At 38.1% G+C, this 17,811-nt stretch overlaps 2 protein-coding genes across 2 annotated transcripts in view; one reads left to right on the plus strand and one right to left on the minus strand.

Annotated features, from left to right (window-relative positions):
• LOC139721724 (N-lysine methyltransferase SMYD2-like) overlaps positions 1-1,141 on the minus strand; it is a 30,304-nt gene extending 29,163 nt beyond the window's left edge. Inside the window, exon 1 of the mRNA XM_071633047.1 lies at positions 933-1,141. Within this exon, the coding sequence (XP_071489148.1) occupies positions 933-1,141 (209 nt within the window). The remainder of the gene's footprint in view (positions 1-932) is intronic.
• Positions 1,142-4,022: 2,881 nt separating this feature from the next.
• On the plus strand, positions 4,023-16,333 carry LOC139721737 (glutamate--cysteine ligase regulatory subunit-like). The gene is made up of 5 exons (XM_071633057.1): positions 4,023-4,207; positions 7,286-7,490; positions 8,232-8,437; positions 10,840-10,954; positions 12,431-16,333. The coding sequence occupies exons 1-5, from the start codon at positions 4,097-4,099 to the stop codon at positions 12,598-12,600; spliced, it is 807 nt and encodes a 268-aa protein (XP_071489158.1). The 5' UTR covers positions 4,023-4,096; the 3' UTR covers positions 12,601-16,333.
• Positions 16,334-17,811: the final 1,478 nt, after the last annotated feature.

Raw genomic sequence — 17,811 nt, forward strand, 5'->3', positions numbered from 1 at the left:
ATATAAGTTTAAATGCTAATGATCATTTGCTAGAAGGAGGTCTAGAAACTTATTGTATACATGTGAAATTAACTTACAACTGTACTTCCATGTAGTTTTCATTTCTTTTTCCAAGATTTTAAGGAAAGATAGCATCTATGACTTGATCTGAACTCAATCATGAAACCTGTATGTAAACATTGGGATCCATGGAATTTTTTGTTCTGTTCCTGCAATGTAATGCCATTTATTAAAGCCAAATGGTACAAAGATGCAATATGGGTAAAGATTGAAGGATTGTACATTTATCACATTATTATATTCAGATTAATACATCACATGACATGTTCTACAATCAAGAATTTTATATGTTATTGTAAATCAAAGACTTTCCTCCTGTCACTATCATATGTCACTGACACCGGATGGTGCCTCTTTTATGCATTAATATTCACAAAAGACAAGTTTCATTTCATTCAGCAGCAATGGCAATAATGCACTCTCCTCCTCCTCTTCTTCTCTTCCTCCTCCTTCTCCTCTTCCTCTTCTTCTTCTTCTCCTCCTCCTCTTCTTCTCTTCCTCCTCCTTCTCCTCTTCCTCTTCTTCTTCTTCTCCTCCTCCTCCTCCTCTTCTTCTTCTTGTCCTTCCTTAGGACCTAGACCTTAGATTGTTAGAATGTTACTTGTTAATGTTAGATCTTTATCTTCTTCCTGGTGATAATTCATGCTTTCTCAAAGGGAAAAATATACCCTGATTTCCGTGCAGACACACTTGGTAAACATGTAAAACCTACTTGAACGTGCGAAGTAATTCATAGCATGAATAGTAATTATGGGGAAATTATGCTGGAGTGTTCTGTACTTCTCACTGACACTGCACTGTGATATTTTACATTGGTTAGAACAAGGTAATTCTACACTAACACGAAAAGACATACATGGGGCTTAACTTACCTAATTCTGTCACTCGTGAATGCACGTAAACAATGTCCACATCGCAGTTTAAGTTGCTCTTCGTTTAAAATGAAAGCGTAAGGATATTCCTCTAATACAACCGTCCCAGCATGTATAAGTGTTTTTGCCCGGAGACCTCTGCCTTTCTTGGAATCAACTGTGTAAGCTTCCACAAGGAGTTGTTCATCGGAGTCAATCTCTGCTGCCATTGTTTACTGGCATCCAACTGAGCTAGCACTGTGGTGACTGACTGCAGAATTCACAGATCAGCTCAGCGCGCGAGAGATCGAGACGGGCGGGTGAAGGGAACGCGGGAGCGCAACGGAGTGCGAGTGACAGGGTAGAGACACCAGCCGTAACGTAATCTGAATGACACAACAGCAGCACACATGTACAGACAAAAACTGAAGCTCATTTGACGTTATCACAGGCGCTGCTATATTGGTGGTTTTATAATAAATACCCCTGGACAATTTATTACCCCAGCCATTTCCCCTGACCCTTTAATCCTTACTCAACATAATCCTGACTTATACAAGCCAAATCCTAACATTAATACTAACCCTAACCCTAACCCTTGCCCTAACCCTAACCCTAAACCTAGCCCTAACCTTAACCCTAACCCTTACCTTAACCCCAATCCTGAACCCAACCCTATCACTGAAAGGGGTCATTGTCCTGATATGACGATTGGCTTCGACAGTCATATCAAAGCAAAGGAGCTAGACGGAGGCGAATTTTTGTTCAGCAAATCTTTTTCTTGGCTGTCTTTTCTAATCGAATGGCGGATTCGGGACCATTTAATATTCGATAAAAAAGATTTGTTTTTTCTTTTTAATTCATAATCACAATAGTGAAAACTTGATCGAAATCAGATAAAGATGAGGATTAGTTATGAAATTGTGAACATTTCGCTCATTTATGCGAGCAGCCGATTTGAATAATATGCAAATCAGCCAGGTGATGTTGTCATCACCTTTTTTATTTCATTAATCGCGCACAAGAAATCTGACAAAATTCATATAAATAAAAATTATGCCTGTCATAAATGTGTAAAGTTAGTTTATTAAAGATAATGCCATTCATGACTGAACAACTTATCTTTTAAATAGGGACCTTACTGATCAGACATGATTAGGATTTGAGCCTGGGCGCAGTTGTATTCAGAAAAAAAAAATAGAATATACTAGAATTTTCAAAATTATCATAAGTATTATATGCAAACTTCATGCTTGCCCGATATGGCCTGACAAGTCTTACGTGTTGACTCTCTGTTAAAGTAGGTGTGACCTCTCCGTGAATCTCATTCGCTCCCGCTCCCCCCCCCCCCCCCATAATAATATAGCTTGGGCAGGACCACAACCTCCCGTTGCAACCAGTTTACATTACAGAATGTAATCGTGGCACATCATGGAGTTTATCGCCTGTCCTGCGTCTTTCTACCGGTACTTGGGTTTATAATCATTGAGTGGGAGTCTATAGCTCGTCCAAAAGTGTTATCTGATAACGTCTGATCTGTGGACGCTCATAGTGGTTTATAGGGAATAAAACCCAAAGGATAATATAAGGTCAATAAGAACATATCTCATCTTACTTCATATTTTCATTATATTGAGTATTCATACAATTTGCATACATCCAGAGATCAATTGATAGTGAAAATAATATTTAAAAAAAAAATCAGGGTACAGACTTTGTAAATAGGGCATGGCACAGAATAGATTTAAATCCGTGTAGATGATGACGGTGGATGAGTAGGCCTACGTCACATTCATGTTAGATAATACACTGTAATAATAAAAGATCTTTGCTTCTTTAGTGTAATATAGCCACACAAACCAAAACCTAATGCCTACAAGATTAAATTCAAACTTCTGTCGTGCTATAAAATTATTATCACGTCTTACATACAGGGGTATACGTCTCGCCTCCCCAAGCTTGCTATAGGTCACCTACGTGTTGTCAGTGGTATGCGGATTACTATGATAAGTTTTTAAGCTTGATCTCTAGAAATGTAGTTGTGTAGGTACCATACATATTTATGGCTACAATCCTAAATCTGTTCTACTGATAGTCACTATTTCTCGTTTGCCTCCCCTTACTGTCACGACTTTATTCTTTGCATACCAGTACTATTAAGGCCAACATGTAAAATATCACTTATCTTGAACGGCTGTCTACTTCATACAGCAGTTCAAAGTGACAATGTTTGCATTTCGCCAGGGTGCGGGTTGTATGGCAAATGTTGACAAAATTTATGCAAGTCACGACATGGTTCACAGCTTCGCTGGATTTTGCTCGACGATCCCATGCCAAAGGGGAACTACAGTATCCCGATTATATTGTACAATGCTAGATTGTTACACTGTGGCGTTGCAAAACATCGCTGGAAACTCTATCGATGAATAATTCACAAGCATGTTCTAAATAATTGTATTGGTCACACACCATCCGAACAATGGGAGCCGTACCCAGGCCTTTATATCAATATAGTTTTATCTCATGTAATTTGGATGACTGCCTCTAGTCCCGACGATGTCAAGTTAGACATCACTTCATGTTCAAATTGTAAAAAACGCAAACAGAAAAACTGACCAGAAATGAATAGGGGGCGCCGGTTGCGCCCCCCCCCCCCCCCCGATCCGCCACTGAACTAATTACTATACATTGTACTCATTAAAGTTTTATGCTCTGCCGTCATCACCGCTAAAAACAACTAGATTCAAGGACTGCCGTACTTACAATACGTAATCGTGTTTTTATCAAGACCCCCCCCCCCCCAAAAAAAAAAAAAGCAATAAACGATGCAAAGCATCAGCTAGAATACATAATCATGTAACCGAATCACGGGTGTATTAGTATCTCTGCATGCAGTCCTGTATGCCTACTGGTAGTAAAATGTGCCTTTCTGTAGGTACTTTTGATAGATTAAAAGAAAAGAAGACATAGCAAACAAATCACAAAGTTCTGTCTACTACAGAACACAAAGTTGGCATGGTACTGTACGTCCACTGTACGGTGTCTATCCAAGGAGGTATGACCTCCGTGGTCTATCACATGACAAGCTACTCAGCAGTAGACTACGGTGGTTGCGTGTATACACTGTACATAAGCCTTTAACACGAGCAGTCCAGTCACTTGGTAAAACAGCCACAAAGTGCACAATGTCACTACCTCAAAGAATACCAAGAGCAACCACTTTGGTTTTAAGCTGTGGTAATATTCTCAACTGGGGTAGCTTAAAGCGAAAAGTTCCGAAGTCCTCAACAGAGGAGGTAAGACAGTTGTTAAAACAGCTAAAGCGCAGTTCATATTCAGTCCCACACATGTAGTATTGTGTTAGTTGTTGACCGAATGATCGGTATGTACACGTAGGGGCAAGCATGGTATTACCGGACGCATGGTATTACCGGACACGCACATTTTTGCGTACTAATGACATTCTGTACGCGCGAGACTTCGTAGATTAGCCTCACAGAACTTTGTGTGGAACGAAATCGCAAAAAAATGCCACATAAAAATGTAAAAACACGAAAAAATTCACATTTTACCTCAAATTTATAGTTGAGTGACCCGCACCTCGTCATAGTTAATATTTATGCATGTTTGAATCACATTTCGTGACTGAAATTCTGTGAAATCCCACTCACATACAGGAAAAATGCTGAAGATTCTATTAGAACCAAAAGTTCACTGATAATTTGTAGCTATCCTCCTCAAACGCGAACGATGCGGAGTAGAAAAAAACTGTGCGCAAGGGGCACGCAACTCATCGCCCGTGCGTGCAGCTCCCATAGACAAAGCACGTATACTCTAACCAGTTGTCGATTTCTCACAAGGTTTATTGCGTGAACTGTTCGAAATGGTCAAGACAGACATTTTACTGTAAAATACGAAATTTGAGCCTCATTTGCCGATTTTTTTGTGTGTCATCCGCTCGGTGAGAAAGTGTACGGTGATTTGTGGGATGAATTGTGATTCTGGTGCAAGGATTAGGTGCGAAAGACCTCAATTATTCGATTACGAAAATCGCGTCCGGTAATACAATGCGATTTTGCACCGCGCAAAAAAACACTATTTTTAGAGGGGTATGTTTGAAGCATATTTTCTAAAAACTGGAACGAAGAAATGACGTAAGTTGGCTGAATTCGTAATTTCCATGAGTCTGTGAATAAGTGGTGTTGTTTTTAGCCTAAATTTCATTCTATGAGTACGGAATTCAAAGCCACAAAGAAAAGCGTCCGGTAATAGGATGTTCCACCCTACATCTCTGCCACTGGTAAACTATTTAAGTGCGACCAGCCCCAACGTGCAGCGTTGGGAGCGGCGGGTCTCCGGGGCTATGCCACTGGCACTGGGTATGGGGATATATGTTCCGCGGAGACTGCTGCGTCTGCCTTCACGGAATCCCCCAAAGAGAGCAATAACGTCGAAAAAAAAAGAAAAAACACACGGATCTTTCTATATTCTGTCTAGCTACTTGTTAGTCGGCGCATTACGTCCGACCTAGCAATAAATTTAATTTATAGTAAATATTAGCATTATTGCGCATAGACCTATATTTTACAGTGCACTCCCGGAGTCCTGGCTCCCGTTAAAACGAAATTTCGTCAATATAACGAAGTAAAACTTCTTGTACCAAAATTATCGCCATTAAAGTCTATGGTACAAAATTTGCTTAAATGACAAACACGTACCGGTAACACGTTTATAGCGAAATTTTTGTTATAACGAAGTCTTTTTCGAGTGCCACTGACGAAGAAAAACAAAAGAAATGTGCTCCATTAACCCGTTATAACGAAATGTGGATCGCTTCTGAAAATACGTAGTGGAACAAGCATTTACCAGTACAGCGTCTCTGCATGGGCGAACACTTCAAATCACTGCGTGACTGTTCGCTCCTTGTGTCACGCACAGTTTCCTGGGGGGAACTTGCGTTATTGTAATACAATAATCTGATTAATAAATAAAGGTTATTGTAATACAGTAGTCTGATAATAAATAAGATTATTGTAATACAGTAGTCTGATACAATAAGGTTGGTGTTACTGCTCCGAAGGTTCTTTAATACAAAACACACAGATTCTGATACAAATAACACCTAAATGTCCACTAGTTCGAAAATGAACAGGGTTTGTTATTACGAACATTTTGGCATTACTAGTATTCTGAAGGTTCATTATTAATAAGGTTTGTCCACCTGACAAAGAAATGTGGTTCTTATTACGACAGTTCGTTAGTCCGAAAATGATAGGAATTCCACACATTCATTAAACGGAACAATGAAAACAACGTTTTGTTAATCCAAAAGTGAAGAAGGCGAGTCCACTAACAAAACTTAGGAACTGCAAATCTTACAATTGTCGTAAGATAACTGAACCTTTGAGATAACTAACCTTTCTCATCTTTTTTTTTATTAAACCTTCTCCTGAATAAAGAACCTTATTTCATTTTCAGATGAAAAAAAAACCTTCAGAACAACGAACTTTCTGAATAGTGATCCTTTCTCATTTCTTGATTTACAAACCTTAGGAATGACAGACCTCATTTCATTTTCCGATCAACAAACCTTTGGAAAACGAATAATATTACAAGTGTATTTATATCTAAATTATGAACTTTCAGAATTCATAACGAATCTTAGGAAGAGTAAAGCTTCAAATGAACAAGCCTTCAGAATCCCGGGAATGGCGAAACTTCGTAATAAGGACCCTTTGGAGTTACGAACTTTTAGAATAGCGAACTTTAACCGAATCCTAAACCATTATTTTTCCATAGAAAAACTATACAAAACAATACAAAAACTTTATGCTCTCTTTTAAATGTAATATTCAAACGAAATTAAAAAGGTACCATTCCCGTTTCACATAGCTTTTCAGTGTATGATGAGTATTCAACAAACAGAATATGATATGTGCGTGGTTTCCTTGTTTTTGTCATGTATATTGTATTTGTTCGTTTATAACGAAAGAAAACGACCGGTCCCGAGCATTTTGTTATAACAGGAGTGCACTGTAGCTAGACCTTATCATGTTATTATAGAGCTAATATTAATAAGGTTAGAGTTGAGCTGTCTCTTCTTACTCTCCTCTTTGATTTTGAAGAGTCTTGTACTTGTAGAGGAATCTACTTGTAGTTTATCAATGCATTTCTTTGGTTGCTCACACAATCTGTTAGAAATACAGAAGACTGTATGATTCAGTAATAAACTTAGGTCTATACAAAAATGGAAATGAGAATGCCCCGTGTTATACAATTTTTTTTTTTTTTTGGTAACTTGATGTCTTGATTGTAAAAGTAAAACCCATTCTCTAAAGTTATTCCTCTAACTCCATTTCATGCACCCCATACAGATCAAATTCTGCCTGCGGCAAACATTGAAGAATTGTGTAGAAAAGGCTGGTGACACAGGCTGTCTCCAAGGGGAAGTGATCCAGCTTTCTGACCCTCAGAACGCCCCTTCCCAGCATTCCGAGGCTAGGGAGGACCTCAAAGTTACGGTGAAGCTCATGATCACAAAGAGTGATGAGGAGGAGATTACTGAGGCAGTTGATATGGGTAATCATCTCTTTGACCATATAACTTCAAAGTGATCTTGGAAGCAGTTGTCCTTTTTAGATCTAATAGTACATAACCACAATCATAAACATTGCTGCAGATAAATTCAGAATGCACAAGATAAATTTACAGCGTATCTTCATGAGCAGCATGTTGTGCCCAAAGAGAGGATGATGATGTTTTTCTTTTTTTTTAAACATTGTTCATAATATGGATTGTTGAACCGTTCTCACTTTATAAAACCCCATTCTTGGATTAAATGCTTTTCGACAGTGCTGTATGTACGGTACATCATCAGTGTGGTCTTTACTATGAAATGTATGTATTCAATAGTCACATGCGTACATGAACATTATCCTTAGTTACTTATTGCAATAATCCCATTCGCAGTTCCAAGGAAGCTATACCGGGATGCAATCCGGGATGCTATCCTACACACATTGTAGCTGCTTTGCAAACAAAATGATGCAATCCCTTTAACAGTGGATGGCAGTCAAAATGAATAATTTCTTGTTGAATGTGTAATTTGTCTTTCTATTACTCCCCCCTTCACTTGAGTAAGTTTTCATGCTCAGCTGAGTTCAATTAATTTTGCACACAATACATAGCAGTATGTAGAATAGGCAAAAAATATTTGTGTGCTTTTATTTTACTGTAGTCTCTGGTATCATAAAGTAGCCGCAAATTTCCACTATTAAAGTATTGCATACTGTTTCAAGCCTCTTATTTTTATCCATGCAGTATTGAAAGAACTCAACCTTGCCAAGATTGATGTTCTGCTACTGGCCATTTCAAAAAGGCCGAACGTTATCGAGGATCTCACCTTTGAGCACTACAAGCCGCTGTGGTGGGAACTTGAGCGGGAGGTCAGCAGAGGTCGCATAGGGGCCCTTGGGATCTGTGACGCAGACAAGACGATGCTTGAGGAGCTATACAACTGGTCAAGGGTAAGAATATTTGGAGCCCAGAAGTGGAGACTGTACCTGCATGTGTTCCCTACATTCAGTGATGTCAGACCATAGAGGGAGATAATCCTTACAACACTTCAATTTGCTTTTTTCCAGTTAATAATGATAATGATAATAATAATAATAATAATAATAATAATAATAATAATAATAATGATAATAATAATAATGATAATAATAATAATAATAATAATAATAATAATAATAATAATAATAATAATAATAATGATAATGGGATACAAACAACCTCTGTAAAAATTTGAATCTGTATAATCAACATAAAGTATTGTTAAATACACAAAATGTGAACAATAGTTATATTAAAGATGTTTCCAGACTAAACCCTCTACAGTTATGGTTTAATGAGAAAAATACTGATATCTCCTAATATTTTAGGCTTTACTGCGAGAAATTTATATGGTAGGATGTTTTGTGATACAACAGACCTACACACATGTATTAAATGTGATATCTTGAGCATTTTTGAAATCACTGTTCCCAAAGGTAAACAGGACCTTTAGTGTTTCGTCTATAATCTGCCAAAATTTCAAAGCTAAATGACCAAAGGAGAGGCAACAAATTACCATTTTTCTGGGCCATGATTTTCTGACTTTCAATGGAACAGAAACCTGTCTGAAGATTTTGATTTCTCGCCGCAAATAGACTCTGCCCCTAGCAACAAGGGAGCGATCTTATTGGTTGGTGCGTGACATCCTTGTTACTAATTATACCCCCGCCAAACGAAGTTTGAAGGGGGTATATAGGAATCAGCGGACAGTCGCGGCGGGCGGTCGGGCGGTCAGGCGGCGGGCGGTCGGTCCGTTGCAAATATTGCGTCGCGAACTACTTTCTCAGTTTTCAACCGATTCCCATAAAACTTGGCACAGATGTGTGCCTTGGGTTGTAGATGTGCAAGACGTATTTTTTGACAGTACCCAAAAGTACGTTGCCATGGTAACGGCATATTATTGGCAAAAATGGGTACAAATCTTGCGTCGCGAACTCCTCCCACAGTTTTGGATCAATTTTTATGAAATTAGGTACAGATGTTCATCTGAATATGTTAATGTGCAAGACACATATTTCCGCAGTGGCAAAAAGTGCGTTGCCATGGTAACGGCATGTTATTGGTAAAATATAGGGCAAAATGCTTCATGGCAAAACTGCTTCATCAGTGTTCTTCCAATTCTCATGGAATTCATATTGAATGTTTGTCTTAGGATATAGGTCAGCATGACACATTTCTTGACTGTGACAAAAAGTATGTTGCCATGGTAACAGCTCACATATTATGAGCCAAAATGATGGAAAATTTTGTGTTGCAAACTACTTCCTCAGTTTTTGCCCAATTTCCATGAAACTTGGTACAGATGTGTGCCTTTGGTTGTAGATGTGAAAGACGCATTTTTTGACAGTACCCGAAAGTACGTTGCCATGGTAACGGCATATTAATGGCAGAAGATCAAGGAAAGACCTTGCGGATTTAACTACTTCCTCAGTTTTTTGACCAAAGCTTATGAAATGTGGCACACACCTTGATCTTGGTGGGAAGATGTGGAGGACATATTTTTTCGGACGTGTCGGAAGCTGCGTTGCCATGGTAACGGCATATAAATGGCAGAAGATCAAGGAAAGATCTTGCGGATTGAACTACTTCCTCTGTATTCGACTGAAGCTCATGAAATGTGGCACACACATTGGTCTTGGTGGGAAGATGTGCAAGACATATTTTTTGGACGTGTCGGAAGCTGCGTTGCCATGGCGGCATATTAATGGCGGAAGATCAAGGAAAGATCTTGTGGATTGAACTACTTCCTCAGTTTTTGACAAAAGCTTATGAAATGTGGCACACACAATAGTCTTGGTGGGAAGATGTGCAAGACATATTTTTCGGACGTGTCGAAAGCTGCGTTGCCATGGTAACGGCATTTAAATGGCAGAAGATCAAGGAAAGATCATTCCTTGGGTAAAACTGTCGTCACGGGGCGGGGGTATTAATCACCTTCAGTGATATTTCTAGTTGGTTGTGTTAGACCACTGGCACTAAGCTTGAGTGAGCATCGCTGAGGTTGCTTGGAGCGTACCTTCTATTTGTCAAGAGGTGAAAACTGTCTTTCCTCTCCTTGATCATGATTGGGCGGAAGGAAGACTTTGAAGGCAGTATTTCTCAAAATGCTGATTTCTTTGACCACTTAACATAATCTCACAAAATAATCAATATCTCTGCATCGAGTACTTTTATGAGTAGAGTTAAATGAAATTAAAGTGGAAGAGTAAGGGAATAGTGTCATTTCATTTTCAGAAAATTGACCTCAACTGACTTTTTTGTTGTAGCACATTTGTTTAGTTTTCTCTCTCATTTTTCTTCCCTCTCCTTCCAGGTGAAACCAATCATAGACCAGCTCAACCAGGAAACGTGCTGTGTCATCCCACCAGAGTTGAATGAGTATGCCAAGGCAAACAAGATCCAGCTCCTGACTCACAATGATGCCAGTGGTGAGAGGAATTTCTGCAGATTCTTTTAGGTGCCTTCTCTTTTGTGGGGGTACATAATCAGTGGCAGATTAAGGATGGAGGGGGTGGGGGGGGGGGGGGGGGTTCCCTTGGGCTTCCAAGTGAAAATGTGACGTGCATAGAGAAATGCCATCATATGTGTAGACCAACACAATATACTCCCAGCACATCATAAAGTCTTTATTTTCCTGTATACCCTGTATGTGATGATCTATGTTGATTGTGAGGACAGTAGGTGATAGACTGTTGTATTGTAGGGTGTTGTATTTCCTGTAGAGAAAGACATAACATACAAACATACATGTACATTTCTAACAATATGATTTATAACAAGCTTGAGAGCCCTTCTCAACATAATAATGCTGGTTTTCAGAGGAGTCCAAATTAAAAAAAAAAGTGGATTAAAAAAAAAGTGACATATGATGGAAAACAATATTACAAAATCATAAAATCAAACATACGAAAGCTTATAGAGTTAGTATCTGCATTAGAGCTTCTTTGTGATCCAATTGAATCAATGCTTGTGTTTTACCAAACAGATGCTGTCATGCCACTAACATTTTTGCCACATAATTTTTCATAATTGATTATTGCTAATCAACAAATTTAACCACAACAGTATCCACCCATCTTCCACACAAGTATGACTCGCAGGAAGCTTGTTAGAAAATATAATTGCTAGGGCACGATTAATCAACACATAATGTTTTACCTATGCACACTGCTGAACAGGGAGGGCTCTTCTGCAATAAAAGTGTACTAAGATCTAAATAATTCTTCACTTTTGATCTCAAAAGTACTCCAAATAAACTCATCATTCTGGCAAATTGTGTCAGTCAGGAAAGTCTCTTTGTCGACCCTTTCTACGCATTGCAAGCAAATTTCAAATGGTGAAAGATTAATTTTCAGCTCTTCTGAGTACTACTACAATAATATGTACAGTTGAACCTCTCTCATCCAGCCTCCCTTTATCCGGATCTCTCTATTATACGGCCGCAATCTCGCCGTGATTTTATTTTAAATAATTACAGGAGGAAAGGGGGATTCCCAACTCCTTGAGCACTCCTACACAAACACACATGAATTACATATACTTGATACATTTCTTAATAATTATTTAGGTAAATCATCCCAAGAATTTATAAAAGAAAATGATTTCATTCTTGCAAACACGAACCTCTATTTTGGGGTCTGTTACTGAGTGTAACAATGAAAAGGTTGCAGTATACACATTACTACATGTGGTACTACAATGGGCTACATCAGTACATGTGTATGTATATGTACATGTATAAAGCATTGAGTCTCTCGTATCCGGCCAAATCCCTTATCCGGATAAGCCCCGGTCCCGACTTGTCTGGATACGAGAGGTTCAACTGTAGTATGTTTTTGCTTCTAGAATTATTCCGTTGATTTCCGTATGTGCGTGTTTTCTGTCTTGCCACCTGCTTTCCACAGACGTCCTACCACCGGAGGAGTTCCAATCTGTCCTCGGCGAGTTCTTCCCGGGCCCCGACTCTGAGCGATGGTATCCTGCCTGGACACTGCGCTTCTCTGTTCTCATCCGATGTCGCGGAGTTATAACAACCAAGGGGTACACGCTCAAGGCCCTGAAGGATAGCGACTGATACTTTATAGGGTGACACAAACAGATGTATGAACGACATGGTGATCATCCTGTCTATGAGTGGAGCTGCGACCAACATAAAATCAGAGCCTGTAGTCGCAAAGAGTTCGGGGCTAGAGGGCAAGTGAGAATAGGTTGTATAATGATACAAATTACTATTTTTCTGGGGGTTTTCACAAGGTTTGCTTTTTAACAGCTGGAAGTATATTTTTGCAAACTGAAATTCTTGTGATTTACATCATCGATGATTCAAGTTCAGTGTATGCTTGCTTATCATACTGCCATTCCAGATTCCAATGTAAAAAGAACTGAAAATGCCCTCAAAGCTTTCTTGTGCAGCCGTAAAATAAGTTGAGTAAATGTTTCTACAAACAGATGATTTTGATAGCAGTCTATATTTCGAGGAGTCTTTCCCTGTCTGGCACTTTTATAATGCTTTTTACATACAAGTAGTGGCTATCTAGAGACCACTCAATTGATTCATTATCTGCACAATACATTTTTTTTTCCCCTGAGATCATAATTATTCCCAAGTAACACCTGCTATGAAAAAAGCCCAATCAAACAGATTATTTTGTCAAAGATATCGGATGGACTTCACATGAGAGCAGAAAATGTGAAAGTCTTGGTTTAATAAGTAAATACTCACTACACCCACAGTGTATTTGGCCATGTGTGCACAAAAAAATTATTTGAAGCATATTTGAAGTACACATGGTCCAGATGTGTTTTTCTAGCACAGTTCTCGTAATTCATGTTATATTTTTGTCATATGCACAGGTTGACATACTGTCATCCTCGTATGTCAACTTAACCCGATTGATAAGAGAAAATCGGACCTCATTTATCTGATTTGCTGCATATAAATGATGCTTTTACATCTGCTGTCATAATGCTATGTGATTACTACTCTTTAGGGCAACGTATGTGTTATGTGTCTGACTGCATTACAAGCATGTTCAGGGCTCAGGTTTAAGGCGTCAGTAACCGCACTAATTTCATGGAATTAGCTTCCCTAATTTGTTAGGGAATATGAGGAGAAAAGGCAACTGTATGTATATTTTGACTGATAAAAACTGGTTGGCGGAGGGAGAGGTTGATATATGATTCAGGCACTGAAAAGTGGCTTATCTTCCAGTATGTGTCAGCAGAAGGCAGGATATACTTCTGAACTATTGTGACAACCTCTTTAAAGGACAAGTTCACCTTTATAGACATTGGGGTTGAGTGAATGCAGCAATATTAGTAGAACACATCAGTGAGAGTTTGAGGAAAATTGGACAATCCGTTCAAAAGTTATGAATTTTTGAAGTTTCTGCTCAGTCATGGCTGGATGAGAAGACTACTACAGCTTGTGATGTCACATGTGTACAACGATATAATTAAAGTATAGGGAAAATTCATCATATTCTCACTTTTCTCGCATAAGTAAAGAACACTTGACTTGGCTCTTCCAGAAGGCAGGGGAAATAATATCATCCTTAGCATAGGTCAGTCACAAGTCAAAAAAAGTAAGCACCTTCTTCAAAATGTAAAGCTTTGTGAAATTCTCTTTTTATTTCCCTTATATCATTCTATGCACGTGACATCATACAGTGTAGTAGTCTTCTCATCCAGGAAGGACTGCTCGGATACTTTAAAAATCCATAACTTTGGAATGGATTGTCGGATTTCCCCAAAAACTTTCACTTATGTGTTCTACTAATATTGCTGCATTCACTTAATCAACTTGTATATGTGACCCTGCACCTCAAAACAAACAAACAGTCGCCAGACATGAATTTTTAGTTAAGACCATATTCTGAAAGAGCAGACTTTAAGCTTTAAAATGATGTATAACTCAAATCAAATGGACTCTCCTAACCTATCTAAATATTGGAAAGAAAGCACAAACTCAGGAAAAGTGTGAACTGAGAAAAGAGGCTCTGAAGTACAGTGTCTATTCGTGCGCTTAATCTTTACCAAACCATGCTGGCTGTGCGATGAATGGGACAAAAACAGGAAGTAAACAACCAGAGTAACAACAATGAAGGGATTATCAGATTAAACTGAAATTAAGCATGCCTCATTAACACAATTTGTCCATAATTAATGCTAACTTTCAAAGCAGTAGCACTATCCTATCAAAAGTTATTAGAGTTGAAAGTGAAGAGTGTGGTCAAGGTTTTTCAGAAATGAAAAAGGGATTCTAAAGACACACCTAATCACACTATTCTACCAAAAATGTTCGAGATAAACTGCTAAAAAACACACTTTCCTGCCCATTTTATGATACCAAATTTTAGCATAATGTAAAAGAAGACCCGCTCTTTCAGAAAATATGAAAAAGTTAAGTTCGGCTAGGTTGACCCATTTCACTTATTTTCAGTCCTCACGCAGTATCAGTGTGTGCGACTTTATGTTCGTTTTGAGGTGCACGGTCACATATGAAGGTGAACATGTCCTTTAAGTTTGATTACAAAGTAATGAACAAACACATCACATTTTGTTATCTAGAATGATGACACTTTTTTTTTCAAGTCATGCTTCCCATGCAGACCTCTCCTCCTTGTGTTAGGTTTGTCAGTCTAGTGCCTACAATTGCAAACTTGAACGTGACCACACATCGGCTGTCATGTAAACATTGTTGATAAGTAGAAATAGTGGGTATTGTTCTTTGGACACATGTTTGAGGTATATTTTTCATGCTCTGTTTGTGGTTTGTTGTTTTATGATGCAAGGGGGTAACATTTATGTTGTTGGTTTGTGTTTCTCAATGCAGCTGGCCAATCCACATCAATCTAGGTTATAAAAGAGTCAGTGTGAAAGATATATTCAGAAAATGGACAACTTGTAAAATTTTTTAACAAAAGCTTTATGACAGGTGTATTAAATGTGATAGCGACGAAAATTAGAGTCTTTGAAATATATGAATGAAAATAAGCAAGAAAATGGGATTTCATAGGGTTGGAATCCCATATTCGGTTTACTCACTTTCATTAATTTCTGGTCAGGTTCTCTTTTTGTTTGAAGTTGATTCTTTAAAACATGATGACAGTATTCATTTTATGAATGATATATTTTACATCAATGTTAAAAGAGGATATGATAATGTTTGATTATAATATTATAGGTCTGAGTTGTATCATTGCATTGAAAAAGTGTGATCTCTACATAATTTATACTTGTATATACAGAAATTTTATTCTCTTTATGACCTCAAGCATTTACTCCTTTCTGTTGGGGAAGAGTTGTGTTTGATATGAAATGTATTTGATAGTTAATGATTCAGTACTTTGCAACTACCTAAAGGTGACGCACATACTGACCAATCGTTTGTTGTTGCTGCTCAATTCATACCAGGCTTTTTGTCATGGTTGTCGATAATGATATCAAGGCATCTCCTCCTGTTGATAACTCCCAATTAATTTCATGAAGAAAGTTGATAATTATAGAGATTTATTATGTTTTAATATAAATCTTTCTCTGTGTTTAAAATCAATATCAGAGCAGCAAACTGATGTCAAATTTTAGAAGTTGAGCATAAAGTCCTATGATTTGCTCGACCATCCTTTGGTACATAGAATGGCAAAATTCAATTTTGTTTATGCTTTTTTGTAAAACTGATCAGCAAATACTTTTGGTTGTAAACGATAGATTCTCCATTATTATATTAGGGTGTTTTGTTTCCAGTACACTTGTATGTACAGCATATGTTACAAATACATATTGTGTACTTTTGTAATTAGGTATGAATAAACACAATTGATAGTATTTATATCTATTTCATGCATCGTGATGTTGTATTGTTTATCTACATCTTGATCAGTGGTACTTGAGTACAGCACTTTGAACAAACATGAAATGAGATGCACATGTCACAACATGGCCTGCTAACTGAAAACCTGTCTCTTATTTTATCTTTCCTTACGTAATTCTTTGTTTTCTTCCATCAAGTTAGTATCGATGGTAAACTCCCTTCCCCTGCTGCATAGGGTCTCCTGGTAAAGCCGTCAGAGAATGATAGGTTTGTTTGATGTTTGTTGCCATTTTTTTTTTAAGAGCAAAAAGGAAATACAAAGTTGTGCCTGTATTTTAAAACGATGCACTTCACTGCCTATTCGCAAAACCCCAGGGTACAATATCCCACTTCACTTGTTTGCAATACAGGATGTTTGTTCCGATGTGCCTGAAGTTGTGCTGGTATGAGTTCATTTCATGTCTGGAGTGATTGAGTCTGTGTGTATGTATGTGTGTGTATATGTGTGTGTGTGTTTGCCTTTCCTTTATCCTTTTTTTGATACAAAATTCTTTTTCATTTGTAATTTTTTTTATAATGAAATTTGTATTATTTTGCAATTAACTTGTTTGTATATGCTATGGTTCGTATCAAAAAGAAAGAAAAATGAAGGATTGACAAAAATAAAAAAGTGTTCGTGTGTGTGCGTGCGTGTGTGTGTGTGTGTGTGTGTGTGTGTTGGTGGACGCATTTTTATGTTCTTATACCTCTCCCACCTTTTGACCGTAACTGTATAGATGGTATATATCGTTTAATGACCAATTATTGGGGGGAAATCTGTAGTTCAACACAACGGCTGAATAAAGTTTACATTAATAAGAAGAAAATAGAGCCTGTTTTGCCAGTGATGTTTTGCTCCCCCCCCCCCTTTAAAACAAAACAAAACAAAACACAATAGACATTGTTTTGCCTTGCCATAGAAATGCTTCGTCTTTGCCACTTGTTGATTTTGATACAAGGCCTCGCGTTGACAACAAGAAGTAAAAGAGTCGGCCAATGAGAGAGAGCGCGGTGACACCCGGACCTTCCGAGCTTTCGCAGTGATTCCTGCAGGGCCAATCAGACAGCGGATGTGAGATTTTATCAGCCAATGATCAAGAGGGGTGGGTCTTAAAAAGAAAATGAGTTCTCACTTACATTCTGCGCAAAACCAACAACCCTGGATTTCTCATCAGGGAAAATTAAAGATCCAATATACCTTTTTGAACGACACGCACCTGAACAAGCAAACGTACCGTTCAGGGCTGTTATACCAATGAGATTCAAGAGCTGGAGTTCCTATACTTTTCATAACTATTCAAACATTTTTCTAAAGATGCACAAAAATTTTCACAAGACATGAGTGCCATTGATGTTCAAAGCCCGACGCCGCCGTCTTTCAGAGCAATCTGATGATTCATTTTTCAGTCACGAATATTTTTCGTGTTTATTATG

The sequence above is a fragment of the Diadema antillarum genome, unplaced genomic scaffold, assembly GCF_040938485.1.
Source record: "Diadema antillarum isolate AM-2024a unplaced genomic scaffold, OU_Dant_1.0 scf00000148, whole genome shotgun sequence".
NCBI lineage: Eukaryota > Metazoa > Echinodermata > Echinoidea > Diadematoida > Diadematidae > Diadema > Diadema antillarum.

Excerpts from the sequence above, each read along its gene's own strand:
- LOC139721737 (XM_071633057.1), top strand. The coding sequence starts at position 4,097 with ATGTCACTACCTCAAAGAATACCAAGAGCAACCACTTTGGTTTTAAGC. Across the intron at positions 4,208-7,285 it reads CGAAGTCCTCAACAGAGGAG|ATCAAATTCTGCCTGCGGCA; the intron begins GTAAGACAGTTG and ends CACCCCATACAG. Across the intron at positions 10,955-12,430 it reads GACTCACAATGATGCCAGTG|ACGTCCTACCACCGGAGGAG; the intron begins GTGAGAGGAATT and ends TGCTTTCCACAG.